The sequence below is a fragment of the Maniola hyperantus genome, chromosome 27 (genome assembly GCF_902806685.2).
Source record: "Maniola hyperantus chromosome 27, iAphHyp1.2, whole genome shotgun sequence".
Classification (NCBI taxonomy): domain Eukaryota; kingdom Metazoa; phylum Arthropoda; class Insecta; order Lepidoptera; family Nymphalidae; genus Maniola; species Maniola hyperantus.
In genome coordinates, this window is record NC_048562.1 from 1,734,435 (window position 1) to 1,747,616 (window position 13,182).

The 13,182-nt window shown below is 40.5% G+C and overlaps 1 protein-coding gene across 1 annotated transcript in view; it reads left to right on the forward strand.

Annotated features, from left to right (window-relative positions):
- The first annotated feature begins 3,735 nt into the window (after positions 1-3,735).
- Positions 3,736-13,182, forward strand: part of Dgk (diacyl glycerol kinase 1) — a 66,757-nt gene continuing 57,310 nt past the window's right edge. The window contains exons 1-2 of the mRNA XM_069508030.1: positions 3,736-3,856; positions 11,704-11,788. Coding sequence (XP_069364131.1) covers positions 3,818-3,856; positions 11,704-11,788 — 124 coding nt within the window. The 5' untranslated portion in view covers positions 3,736-3,817. The remainder of the gene's footprint in view (positions 3,857-11,703; positions 11,789-13,182) is intronic.

The following is a 13,182-nucleotide window of genomic DNA, read 5'->3' on the forward strand; positions in this document are numbered from 1 at the left end:
TATATATTTAGATGAGCAATGACCTATAGTACAAACTTTACATATACCTAATACAAACTTTACCTATAATACAAACTCGCGCACGTTATGTAAGCACCCATAAGGAACAGTGTTTGTATGATTTATGATGTATGTTTGTATGTTATATTGTTTTTAATGTTCCCGGTGCTCGAGCAATGTGAATGGCGTAATAAGGTTATGAGTTACGGGAATTCTGCCGCAGGTACCGCCGGCAAAAACAACTAAAGGAGATCGCCCGTGAACGGGCCCTCTTTTGTGGTATCGTGTCAAAACTTAAATTAAATTTTTAAAAAATGTGTTATTTTTTTACGATTATGTTTTATTACGACTTTTTTTCACTGTATTATTGAAAATATCCACAATTACAGTTAGAATCGTAGACATGCATTTATTTTGAAGAAGTATTAATTAAATATAATCTCAATATCAGCAATATAAAAAATAAGATTTCTTTATAACCAGGGTGAATAAATAGAAATCGTTTGCAGAATATAAAGAGTTAATTATTTGTCTACAAAATAAAATTAACACCATGGTGACATAACAATTACATTAGGGGGGGCCCAAAGCTCCTAAGAAAATGGGCAATCTCCTTTAAAAATAAAGTAGTAAAAATTAAATAAAACCTATTTAGGCTGCATCGTCACTAAACTTGCCAGCAGGTCTGATTACACCCAAGCGCTACTCTATAAATTAAAAAAAAAATAAGTAGGTAAGTAGCTGATACACATGACTCCGTCTGCGTGGATTTTGGTTTTTGAAATCCCGTGGGAACTCTTTAATTTATCGGTATAAAAAGGTAGCCTATGTCATTATGCGAAAATCACCCCAATCTGTTGCTCCGTTGTAGCGTGATTGAAGGACAAACTAACAAACTAACACACTTCGCCTTAATAATATAGGTGGTGAGGAAACCGGCATGTCTGAAAGTTTCCCACAATGTTGTCAAAGGTGCGTGAAGTCTGCCAATCTGTCCTTGAACAGCGTGGCAGAATATGGTCTAAACCTTTCTCATTCTGAAAGGATACCCGTGCTCTGTAGTGAGCCAGTGATGGGTTGATCATATTGATGACTAGCTTATGCTCGCGACTTCGTCCGCGTGGACTACACAAATTTCAAACCCCTATTTCACCCCCTTAGGGGTTGAATTTTCAAAAATCCTTTCTTAGCGGATACCTACGTCATAATATCTATCTGCATGCAAAATTTCAGCCCGATCCATCCAATAGTTTGAGCTGTGCGTTAAAAGATCAGTCAGTCAGTCAGTCAGTCACCTTTTCCTTTTATATATTTAGATAGTAGGACTGGAATTGTTTGTGACCTATTTTTAATGATTGTAAATGTTGTTACAATTTATCGTTGGCATATCTAATTTAAAAAAAATATAATTTAAAGTCAAAGTCATAGTCAAAGTCATAAAATAAAGTTACTGTTAAACTATTGTTTTCCTGCTATCCGTACGTCAGATCAACGGCCCGTGGCGGCGCGCTATATTTATCCAGCGTATGGCTCATTGTAACTTCGGCTAGCGACCGTGTGTTTGTACGCTGGTATCTCATAAACCACGATGGAAATACTTTACTACTCCGCACCTGGGATGCGAACTATTTTTATGCTATTTATTAGCTTATGCTCGCGACTTTGTCCGCGTGGACTACATAAATTTCAAACCCCTATTTCACGCCCTTAGGGATTGAATTTTCAAAAATCTTTTCTAAGCGGATGCCTACGTCATAATAGCTATCTGCATGCCAAATTTCAGCCCGATCCGTCCAGTAGTTTGAGCTGTGCGTTGATAGATCAGTCAGTCAATCAGTCAGTCACCTTTTCCTTTTATATATTTAGATAGTAGGACTGGAATTGTTTGTGACCTATTTTTAATGATTGTAAATGTTACAATTTATCGTTGGCATATCTAATTTAAAAAAAATATAATTTAAAGTCAAAGTCATAGTCAAAGTCATAAAATAAAGTTACTGTTAAACTATTGTTTTCCTGCTATCCGTACGTCAGATCAACGGCCCGTGGCGGCGCGCTATATTTATCCAGCGTATGGCTCATTGTAACTTCGGCTAGCGACCGTGTGTTTGTTCGCTGGTATCTCATAAACCACGATGGAAATACTTTACTACTCCGCACCTGGGATGCGAACTATTTTTATGCTATTTATTAATGGGTTGTATTTAATCGAGCGACTACTAAAAAATCTGGATACGAGCTTTCAAAAATTATTACTGAGCAGCGGAAATGGCAATGCGACGTGATTACCAACAAACATACCAATAAACCAACAAACAAACTTTCTTCGCTTCGCTCGGGTGGAATTTAGAAAATCGAGGCGGGGGTTGAATTTCCAAAAATCCTGGAACACGTACTTCTTAATTTATGACCGAAAACCCAAATACCAATTTTCATGCAAATAACTTGAAAAATGACGGACATTCTTACAAACTTTCAGGACTATTTAACTTACTTAGGGGTGGAATTTCGAAAAATCCTTTCTTAGTGGATACCTTACTATTTACAAAGAACACATCTTCAAAATTTCATGTCTCTAGGGCCAGCGGTTTAGGCTGTGCGTTGATATATATGTCAGTCAGGCAGGACTTTGAATTTTATATATACCTAACTATCTTATGCTCGCGACTTCGTCCGCGTAGACTACACAAATTTCAAACCCCTATTTCAGCCCCTTAGGGGTTGAATTTTCAAAAATCCTTTCTTAGCGGATGCCTACGTCATAATAGCTATCTGCGTGCCAAATTTTAGCTTGATCCGTCCAGTAGTTTGAGCTGTGCGTTGATAGATCAGTCAGTCAGTCAGTCACCTTTTCATCCATACTCCATACTAATATTACAACTGCGAAAGTGTGTCTGTCTGTCTGTCTGCTAGAATTTCACGGCCCATCCGTTCAACCGATTTTGACGAAATTTGGTACAGCGATAGATTCCTTCCCGGGGAAGGACATAGGCTACTTTTTATCCCGAAAAAATCAAAGAGTTCCCACGGGATTTTTAAAAACCTGAATCCAAGCGGACGAAGTCGCGGGCATCATCTAGTTTTATATATTTAGATATATAGATGGGTAGTGCTAATATGGGTAGCGGTGATTTTATTTGTGGGCTTTTATATTCTATGTTCATGTCGAGAGAAATTTATTCTCTTTGATTCCTCGGTGATAAGGAAAAACCGCGAAAGCGTAACGACCTAGTTTACGTATGGTACAAGTTACAAGCGGTGACGGTCTAGTGACCCGTACGTTCCCCCTAAATCAAATCATAATATTTTAGCGTTTAAACTACCGTGAGTGATCTCCATTATAACTAATATCTGTCCCGGCTGTACTCACGTGTCTAGTCGACGTTAGCCCGACTAGTTTCGAACCCATCCGGGGTCCTTTTTCAAGGGAGTCAGTCACGCGCCGCGGCTGTGAACTGTCGGGAGAATAGAATAGAATAGAATGTTTTTTTATTCATGTAAACTTTTTAAAAGTGCTTATGAATAGTCAGGTAGTTTTAATTTACCACTGGTTCGGAATGCCGTTCCTACCGAGAAGAACCAGCAAGAAACTCGGCGGTTGCTCTTTTTAATTTTTCAATTTACGATGTTATTATACCGTACTATACAAGCCATTGCAGCCCCGTGCATTGCTGGAGCTAGTCAAATCCAAGCTTTTTTTTAGGCGATCGGCAGCTGTCTCCCCCCCCACCCCAGCCACCCTCGCAGCGGGCGCGCGCGGCCCGCAGTCACAGCTGTGGCGCGTGCGCGAACTGACTCCCTTGAAAAAGGACCCCGGATGGGTTCGAAACTAGTCGGGCTAACGCCGACTAAACACGTGAGTACAGCCGGGATAGATATTATTTATAATGCAAATCAAAATATTTTAATTCAATTAAACTCTTGGAGACCTTGGGGCCCGGGGGCTCGAGCTCTTTTTGAGGAAATTTCGAAAAGGGTTATCGAGTCAACCGGAGACCCGAGAGCTGGCAACTATAAGTCCCGCAAAAAACTAATGCGCGTGGCCGCCATTTTAGTGACGTCAGCACTACACTGAAGTTTTGAGCTGATGGTATATATTTACTTAAATATACGTCAAATGACGTCATTTCGATGTACGGGAGCGGTGTGCAGGCTCGACCGTACCAAAGGGGAGATCTCCCACCGAGCGGTTGGTTGTGCTCGGTAGCGCCAGCTGGGCCGACGGTTGTATCTTGAAACTTCTATATATAGTCCAAATTGCAGAACACTCTGTTAGTGCGAGTACTGTCGGCGGTACATTTGTTCGGGACTATGTCATTGATTGAACAGCGCCATCTTGTTTCTATTGTGGCAACCGCCACATTCGATGTTAATAAGACATGGTTCCAGCGCAATAGCAATTTGCGGGACTTATACGATCGGCAGGAAAATCCGATGTCTGCCTACTCATAACTTAGGCCGAGAACTACGGAATTTCATATCTCTCCCGCCGCCCATAAAAGTAGATTGCGTAGATAAGCGCCTGAGACCAACTGTAGGCGGCATTCTTTTGCTTTATTGACCGTGAGACGAAAACGCGCGTCACTGACCCCGTGACATTTGTATTATTGCATTCCTGAACCCCCAAAACGGAGGGGGGTCGGAAATAGAGAATATATGGGGCTTATAATGTGGCAGCTTTAGCACACCCCTAACACTCCATCGAATCGATTTAATTACATAGGTAATTAAATCGATTCGATGGAGTATTTGAGGTGTGCTAAAGCTAATAGTACTACTACCGAAACACCGGCCTGTCCGCACATGATTTGTGTGTGGTTAGGGATCAGTAACGGAACTGAAAGAAAGAAGAAAGAAAGAAAGAAAAACGTTAATTTTTTAAGGCTGTACCACACATTACCAGCTAGACCTGGTTAGGTTATACCGCTAACTAACTAACTAACAACTGTAACTGCTAACAAAACGTCGGGGCTTCGACGTCACTGGCAGGCGTCAAATGTGGCATTTGACGCACATAGCCGTAATAGGTAGCGCTATTTTGTTTTCACGTCACCATATAGCCTTATATTTAACACTAGCTTATGCTCGCGACTTCGTCCGGGTGGACTATATAAAAAGTTCTACCCCCTATTTTACTCCCTTAGGGGTTGAATTTCCAAAAATCCCTTCTTAGCGGCTGCCTGCGTCATAATAGCTATCTGCATGCCAAATATCAGCCCAATCCGTCCAGTAGTTTCAGCTGTGCGTTGACAGATCAGTCAATTTCAATTTCAATTTATTGCAATTCCATATATGTACAAGGTAGGATTATGGATACCCAGTTTGGGGGTCTCAATTTGGTCTGAACAGTAGACCTTAGTAGGGAGACCCATATTTTTATTTAGTCAGTCAGTCAGTCAGTCACCTTTTCCTCTTACCTAGCTTACCTAGTTTTAATTTTTTTAATTTGTAACATTTGGTTTGTATGTTTTTTGTATTTTCTTGTTTTGTGAGCTGAATAAACTTTTATTTATTTATTTATTTATTTATTTATTTCTGATCCTGAATCTGAAATTTATAAAGACATAATATCGTCGATTCAGGATTAAACCGAGAGTTCCCTCTAGTTCACATTGGCTACAGTAATACATGATCAAGTTAGAAGATTACGTAAAGCGAATTGTTCCTGTACTTAGGCTTTTGTGCAAAGGTCACGAGGTCATGCCAGATCCTTCTTTCCACGCACGTGCAAACTGTGGAACCAACTCCCATCGGCGGTGTTCCCACTAGATTATAACATGGGGTTATTCAAGGGGCGGACCAACAAATTCCTAAAAGGCCGGCAACGCATCGGCGGCTCCTCTGGTGCTGCAAATGGTTCATGGGTGGCGGTAATCACTTAACATCAGGTGACCCGCCTGCTCTTTTGCTCGTTATATCTATTTTTAAAAAAAAATGCGTCCATTAGGTACATAATGCCAGCTCCCTTGGGACTCAAGAGATTCGGTGTTGACATTAAGGACTCATCCGTCTTCATGTTCCTGACACGCGACAATCGACTCTCTAATGGACATTGAACTCCTGACCTTTTCAAAAAAGCCATATTAAGAAATTTTATTTACTAGCTGATGCCCACGACTTCGTTTGCGTGGAATTAGGTTTTTAAAAATCCTGTGGGAACTCTTTGATTTTCCGGGATAAAAAGTAGCCTATGTCACTCTCCAGGTCTTTGACTGTATCCAAACAAACACAGTTTCGCATTTATAATAAGGGCACTCATAAAGAAATATTTATTTCTGAGGCAAAAATTGCCAAATATGAACATGTTAATTTTGTGTGACAGATAGCTTGCATCCCGGGGATGGACATAGGCTACTTTTGGTCCCGTAAAATCAAAGAGTTTCCACGGGATTTCAAAAATCTAAATCGACGCGGATGAAGTCGCGGGCTAGTTGTTAATTAAATTATAATAATTGCCTTCACACAAGTTTAAAAAATGTGTTAAAAGTATGCTCCTAAAAAAAGCATATTATACAGTCGCAGACTATGTAAACGATAAAAAAGCTTGGATTTGACTCGCTCCAGCAATGCACGGGGCTGCAATGGCTTGTATAGTACGGTATAATAACATTGTAAATTGAAAAATTGTAAAGAGCAACCGTCGAGTTTCTTGCTGGTTCTTCTCGGTAGGAACGGCATTCCGAACCAGTGGTAAATTAAAACTACCTGACTATTCATAAACACTTGTAAAAAAGTTTACATGAATAAAAAACATTCTATTCTATTCTATTCTAATCTATTCTAATAATGTTATAACACCTAATTCTGCCAATCCGCACTTGGTCAGCGTAGTAGACTATAGCGCAACCCTTCTTATTCTGAGAGGAGACCTGTGCTCAGTAGTGAATCGGCGATGGGTTGATGATGAACAAACAAAGATAGAAACCTGTGATGGCCTAGTGGTTAGGACGTACGCCTTCTAATCGGAGGTCGGGGGTTCGATCCCGGACACGCACCTTTAACTTTTCGGAGTTATGTGCGTTTTAATTAATTAAATATCACTTGCTTTACCGGTGAAGGAAAACATCGTGAGGAAACCTGCATGCCTGAGAGTTCTCCGTAATGTTCTCAAAGGTGTGTGAAGTCTGCCAATCCACACATGGCCAGCGTGGTAGACTAAAATAAAAATAATAAAATAAAATAAAAATCTTTTTTATTCGTATAAACTTTTACAAGTACTTACGAATAGTCGGATGCATCTACCACTGGTTCGGAATGCCTTTCCTACCGAGAAGAACCAGCAAGAAACTCGGCGGTTGCTCTTTTCAAATATTTGATATAGGTACAAGGACTATAGCCAAAACCCTTCTCATTTTGAGAGGAGACCCGTGCTCAATAGTGAGCTAGTGATGATGACGATGAACAAACATAGATTGTTAATTTTATTCCATTACTTGTAATCGAGGAAAATTGCGTGACTGGCAACTCTGATAATAATTATAACCCGCGACAGGTTGAGATGACAATCGGGGAATGAGGTGGAGGGACGCCCCGCACACCTAAACGTCACCTGCGCTCGCCCGCACCGAGTTAGCGCGGGGGCTGTGCGGGTGTGCGGGGCGTTCCCTCCCCGATAGCCATCTCAACCTGTCGCGTACTATACCAACCCAAGATTTATTGAATTTTTCATAATAATATCATAATTCCTGGGAAAATGGGCCGTCATTGCCTTCATAAGAAGTACCTACCAAAATCATTACACCTACCCCCTTTTTCCACGATGAATGCGCATTTTTGGCTATATTAAAGGGTGTAGGAATTTAGAGGGTTGGAAATCTTGAAATCTATATACAGGGTGTAACCAGAACGCTAGCAAAAACTTAGCGTTATTGTTATACTACCTAAACACAATCCAATACCAATAACCATTTGCCTCATTTTGTAGTTTTAGTGATTTCGTATTTTTCAAACCCGCTATGTATAGCGTGCAAAACTCGGGTCAATGCTCCCCCTACGATGCGGCATTGACTCCGAGTGGCCTAGTACGTTCGTGTTGACCTCTAGGCCAGCGTGGTTGACTATGGCCAAAACCCTTCTCACTCTAAGAGGAGACCCGTGCTCTGTAGTGAGCCGGCGATGTATTGATCATGATGATGATGATGAAACTACCACTACATAAGACCCTATTGTACTTGTAAAAGTTTATACGAATAAAAAAGATTTATTTATTTATTTATTTGAATCTATCATTTATCAAAATTAATTGAGCCGTTGAGTAGCTACGAGCGGACATAGGAACGAACATACATACAGGTCAAACACATAACTCTCCTTTTGGGTTTCGCCGTAATCGGGTAGAAAGTACCAGGACAACATGAAATATGAGGAGTTTAAGGCGAAGCAACGCCCTCCATATTAGATATTCAGCTCACAAAGGTAATTTAATATCCAATATGCAGCCATCATGCAGCGCATGGCTCTATGCATGCTAATATGCTAATATTATGTGCACAAAGTGAACAGGTAAAACCCAAGAGTACTTACCTACCTATATTATGTATACAGGGTGTAACCAGAACGCTAGCAAAAACTTAGCGTTATTGTTATACTATAAAAAAACATAATCAAATGAGATGAAAATCTCACCCTAGTTTTCTCATTTATAAAATTTTGTTATTATAGCCGAGCTCGTTTCCGTATAGCTTTAAATTTTTTCTGTGTTAAAATAAAAAATTGTGCTCGCTGCGCTCGCGCTCGCGCGTTTTGTTCTTGTATTCTATGTTACTGTCAAATTGAAAACTAAAATTCGAAACTAGAAATCGTCTAACCAGGTACTTACCCCGTCAAGTCGAACAAAACTGTGTTTTTCATGAAAAGATTCAGTTATGGTTCTGATAAACCCCCCAATTAAAGACAGACAGACAGACAACAAAGTGATTCTGTGAGGGTTCCTCGGAGCCTTAATAACACCGTGAATACAGCCTTACACCTTTAGAAATATATTATTTATGGTCTGTGAGAAAGACAGAGGCGGATTATCCCTAAGGCAAACTTGGCACGTGCCTAGGGGCGCGAGATTACGAAGGGGCGCGTGCGATCATGTAGAGTTGGGTTTCTATGCAAAATTTTGGAGTGAACGCCTCTTCTTTAATATAGCAAAGTGTGAAGTCTTCACTCGTTCAATTAGTATAATCACCAAATTCCAGCTTTGCAATTATAGTACGTGACAGGTCGAGATGGCAATCGAGAAGGAAACACACCCACACAGCCCCCGCGCAAACCCGGTGCGGGTGAGCGTGTGCTTGTGGGCGGGGCGTCCCCCCGCCTCATACCCCAATTGCCATCTCAACATGTCGCGGACTATACGCGAGTCATCGTTCTTTCGAAGTTAGTAATCTAAATATATAAAAGGAAAAGGTGACTGACTGACTGATCTATCAACGCACAGCTCAAACTACTGGACAGATTGGGCTGAAATTTGGCATGCAGATAGCTGTTATGACGTAGGCATCCGCTAAGAAAGGATTTTTGAAAACTCTACCCCTAAGGGTGTGAAATAGGGGGTTGAAATTTGTGTAGTCCACGCGGACGATGTCGCGAGCATAAGCTAGTTTTTATTAGGGTTCCGTACCTCAAAAGGAAAAACGGAACCCTTATAGGATCACTTTGTTGTCTGTCTGTCTGTCTGTCCGTTGACCTAGAATCATGAAATTTGGCAAGTAGGTAGATCTTATAGCTGACATGTGGGGAAAAATCTGAAAATCGCGAATTTAGGGTCAGATCACACAAAAAAAAAATTGTGGTCATGAACTAATAATTAGTATTTTCAACTTTCGAAGTGAGTGACTATATCAAGTGGGGTATCATATGAAAGGTTTTCACCTGTACATTCTAAAACAGTTTTTTTTTATGCATCATAGTTTTTGAATTATCGTGCAAAATGTCGTAAAAATACGACTGTAGTACGGAACCCTCATTGTGCGAGCCTGACTCGCACTTGGCCAGTTTTTTTTAATATGGCTGCTAGAGGGGCGCCTATGAGATGCTTGCCTAGGGCGCTCTCGACATTTAATCCGCCTCTGTCTGTGAGAAAGATAAATGGAAAGCTTGAAGCGACCACCTGTTGCATTCTGTTTATACATATTATTTTCATTCAGAAAGCGTTCTCGCAAACATCGGATAAAGCCTTACAAATGAGGTCACGATATAACAAGAATATAAAAGAAAAGTGAAGATATCTTCACTTTTTTTTAAATTGTTAGTTTAAGTTTGTATTTTTACGCGAGTCTGGAGATGTTACAAAAACAAAAAGGTACAGCCAAATTCTGCCTATTAGCATGTAATATGTTACGATAATAAAATTAATATACACGCTGAAATTTTGATGGTTGTTTTCCCGAAGCGAAATGATTTTGTCGTGGTATTATAATCGATTTAAAAATATAAAAAAATATTAGAGTCAAAAATGTCAAATTTACAATCGAGAAAAACAAAAATCGAATGAGACCTGGAACCAAATAGTGATACCGCGTGCGTGCAGGCTAGTTTTTGTCGTATCACTACGTGCGAGAGCGTATTTTGCTCTAAACTTTTTCACTTTATTGGCAGCGCGGTTTGAGTGGATGTACCTACCTACTATTCACGTTACGTCTAGGGAGTTACTATTGTTTCTCACACTTTCGAGTTGTCGATTTTTTATTATTATTTCAAAACAAAAACATTTTCATTTTTCAAGTTTAACTCAAAATTTCGATAGTAATACTGAGGGCAAATCGTTCTGCTGCGGGAAGACAACCACTAAAATTTCACGGTGTATATTTGGGCAAGTGATTATACAAGAGTGGCCCAGTGGAGGAAAAACTTTAGGAGCATTGAGCGGTTCTACTAGGTGGGTGCCGCAGTTTAAGCACATGACTGCACAAGTGTGGCCGTTGCTTAATGTCGGTGGTCAATGGGTCTATCGCAGCAACCGCTTCCGTTTAGTATCATTTCACCATCAGTCTCAATGACATAATGTCATTGATCAGTCTCAATCGATCAAACTATTGACGACAATGTTGGGAAGTTAGAAGGACATTTGGCGTCGACTGTAATCTTTTTCTAAACTAAACTAAATTTAGAGTAGGTAGTAGGTACTAAACTAAATTTAAAGTATCATTAATGAATTTTACATTAATGACTAATAGAATTCCCAACGAGTCTCACTTTACTGTGTGTGTGACTCGATGGGGGCAAATCGATAGATTCCCAACGAGTCACACTGTTACACGATTGGGTGTGACTCGTTGGCAGCCCATCTTTTAGTGAACGCTGCAAGCGGTTTGACAGCTCTAAATTATATTTAAAACTGTCAAACTGTGTCTGTCCTTTTCATATCACATTAGTAAGAAGAGGATGCGAATACTCTAAAATTTAGGTGTGCTCAGAACCAGTAGACGTACCAATAACCCGCAGAGAATTTAACCTCACGCATATAGGTTTACTAAGGTTTTGCATGAAAACAAAAACGTAAAATGTTGGCGGAGGACGGAGGAGAATGCTTTGTTGTGATTGGTGGAGTCAAAAGTCACGTAATCAAGACAATGTGCAGAATTAGGGTACCAAACGGGCGTGGGTGGACTTTTCTGCTAAGCAACTGCCTAAGCTTGGCGATAGGGTGCCCGGCTATTAAGCGTCTATAGGTGGTGGTCTGTGCAATAAACTAACGAGTTAATTTGTCCACAGAACATGCCGAACGCAACGGGAACAGGTTTCCAGTGGGACAAGCTGTCACCCGCGGAGTTCCAGCAGCTACAGGAACTGACGTCATGTAAGTTTGTTTAAATATGGCAGTTCTATGTTTAACGTCAGTTTTAGTATAAGCAAAAACCGAAACAATTTGTGCGTTTTTAATTAAATATCACTTGCTTTAACGGTGAAGGAAAACTTCGTGAGGAAACCTGCATGTCAGAGAGTTTTCCATATAAAGTTCTCAAAGCTATGTGAAGTCTGTCAAGTCCACACGTACCCAGCGCGATAGACTATAGCCAAAACCCTCCTCATTATGAGAGGAGACCCGTGCTCTGTAGTGAGTCGGTCATGGGTTGATCATGATGATGATAGCCTAATCAGTACCCTTATTATAAATGCGAAAGTGTGTTTGTTTGTTGGTTTGTTGGTTTGTCCTTCAATCACGTCGCAACGGTGCAACGGATTGACGTTATTTTTTGCATGGGTATAGATAAAGACCTGCAGAATGACATAGGCTACTTTTTATCCCGGAAAATAAAAGAGTTCCCACGGGATTTTTAAAAACCTAATTCCATGCAGACGAAGTCGCGGGCATCAGCTAGTGTTTGATATATTAGGATCCAACTCTCTTACTCTCGAATAGGTACTCTCACTCTAGTTCTTTCTGTCTGTGTGTTAAGGTACAATCACTTATGTTTCTTTTTTTTTACGAATAAGGTTTTTACCTAAAAGCTGTCGAATATAGGAAGAGAGCTTAGGGTAACATAATAGGTAATCGCAAAAGGTTTTACCGGAATTGCCCCCTCGTGGCTGAAGGCAATTACGGGTACGGGTAACCCGGCCCCGGCGCACTTTATTGGGTTACTTTTTACTCCCCAGAGTAATTTCAACGGTAAAAGGCACATACACGCTGCGGTAATCACGTTACACGACCTACTAAAAGTCCTGAATTGATCCTACTATGACTTGAGTTGTGTAACAGAACGTATGCATCAGCGAGAATGTACTTAAATACCGTGATTTCTTTATTCAATAAGGCACACGCTTAAATACAATCACACCTGATGGGAGGTGATGATGTGGCCTAAGATGGGACGCATTTGCCTAGAAGAAGCCTATTCACTATTATTTTAAAGATCCGCAGATTGGTAGGCAATATTTAAATTTACCTCGGAACAGTATTCCAAACTAGTTACGCGTGTAAGGAACGATGATGCAAAACGTTTCGTGCGCGTAGAAGGAACGTCAACGATAGAGGTAGAAACTCGCGCATCGTTTTATAAGTAAGTAGAGAACTTTTAAGTTAACATAATAAGTAATCGTAAAAGGTTTTATCAGAATTGCCCCCCCGTGGCTGACAGCAATTACGGATACGGGTAACCCGGCCCCGGCGCACTTTATTGAGTTACTTTTTACTCCCCAGAGTAATTTCGCCGGTAAAAGGCACATACACGCTGCGGTAATCACGTTACA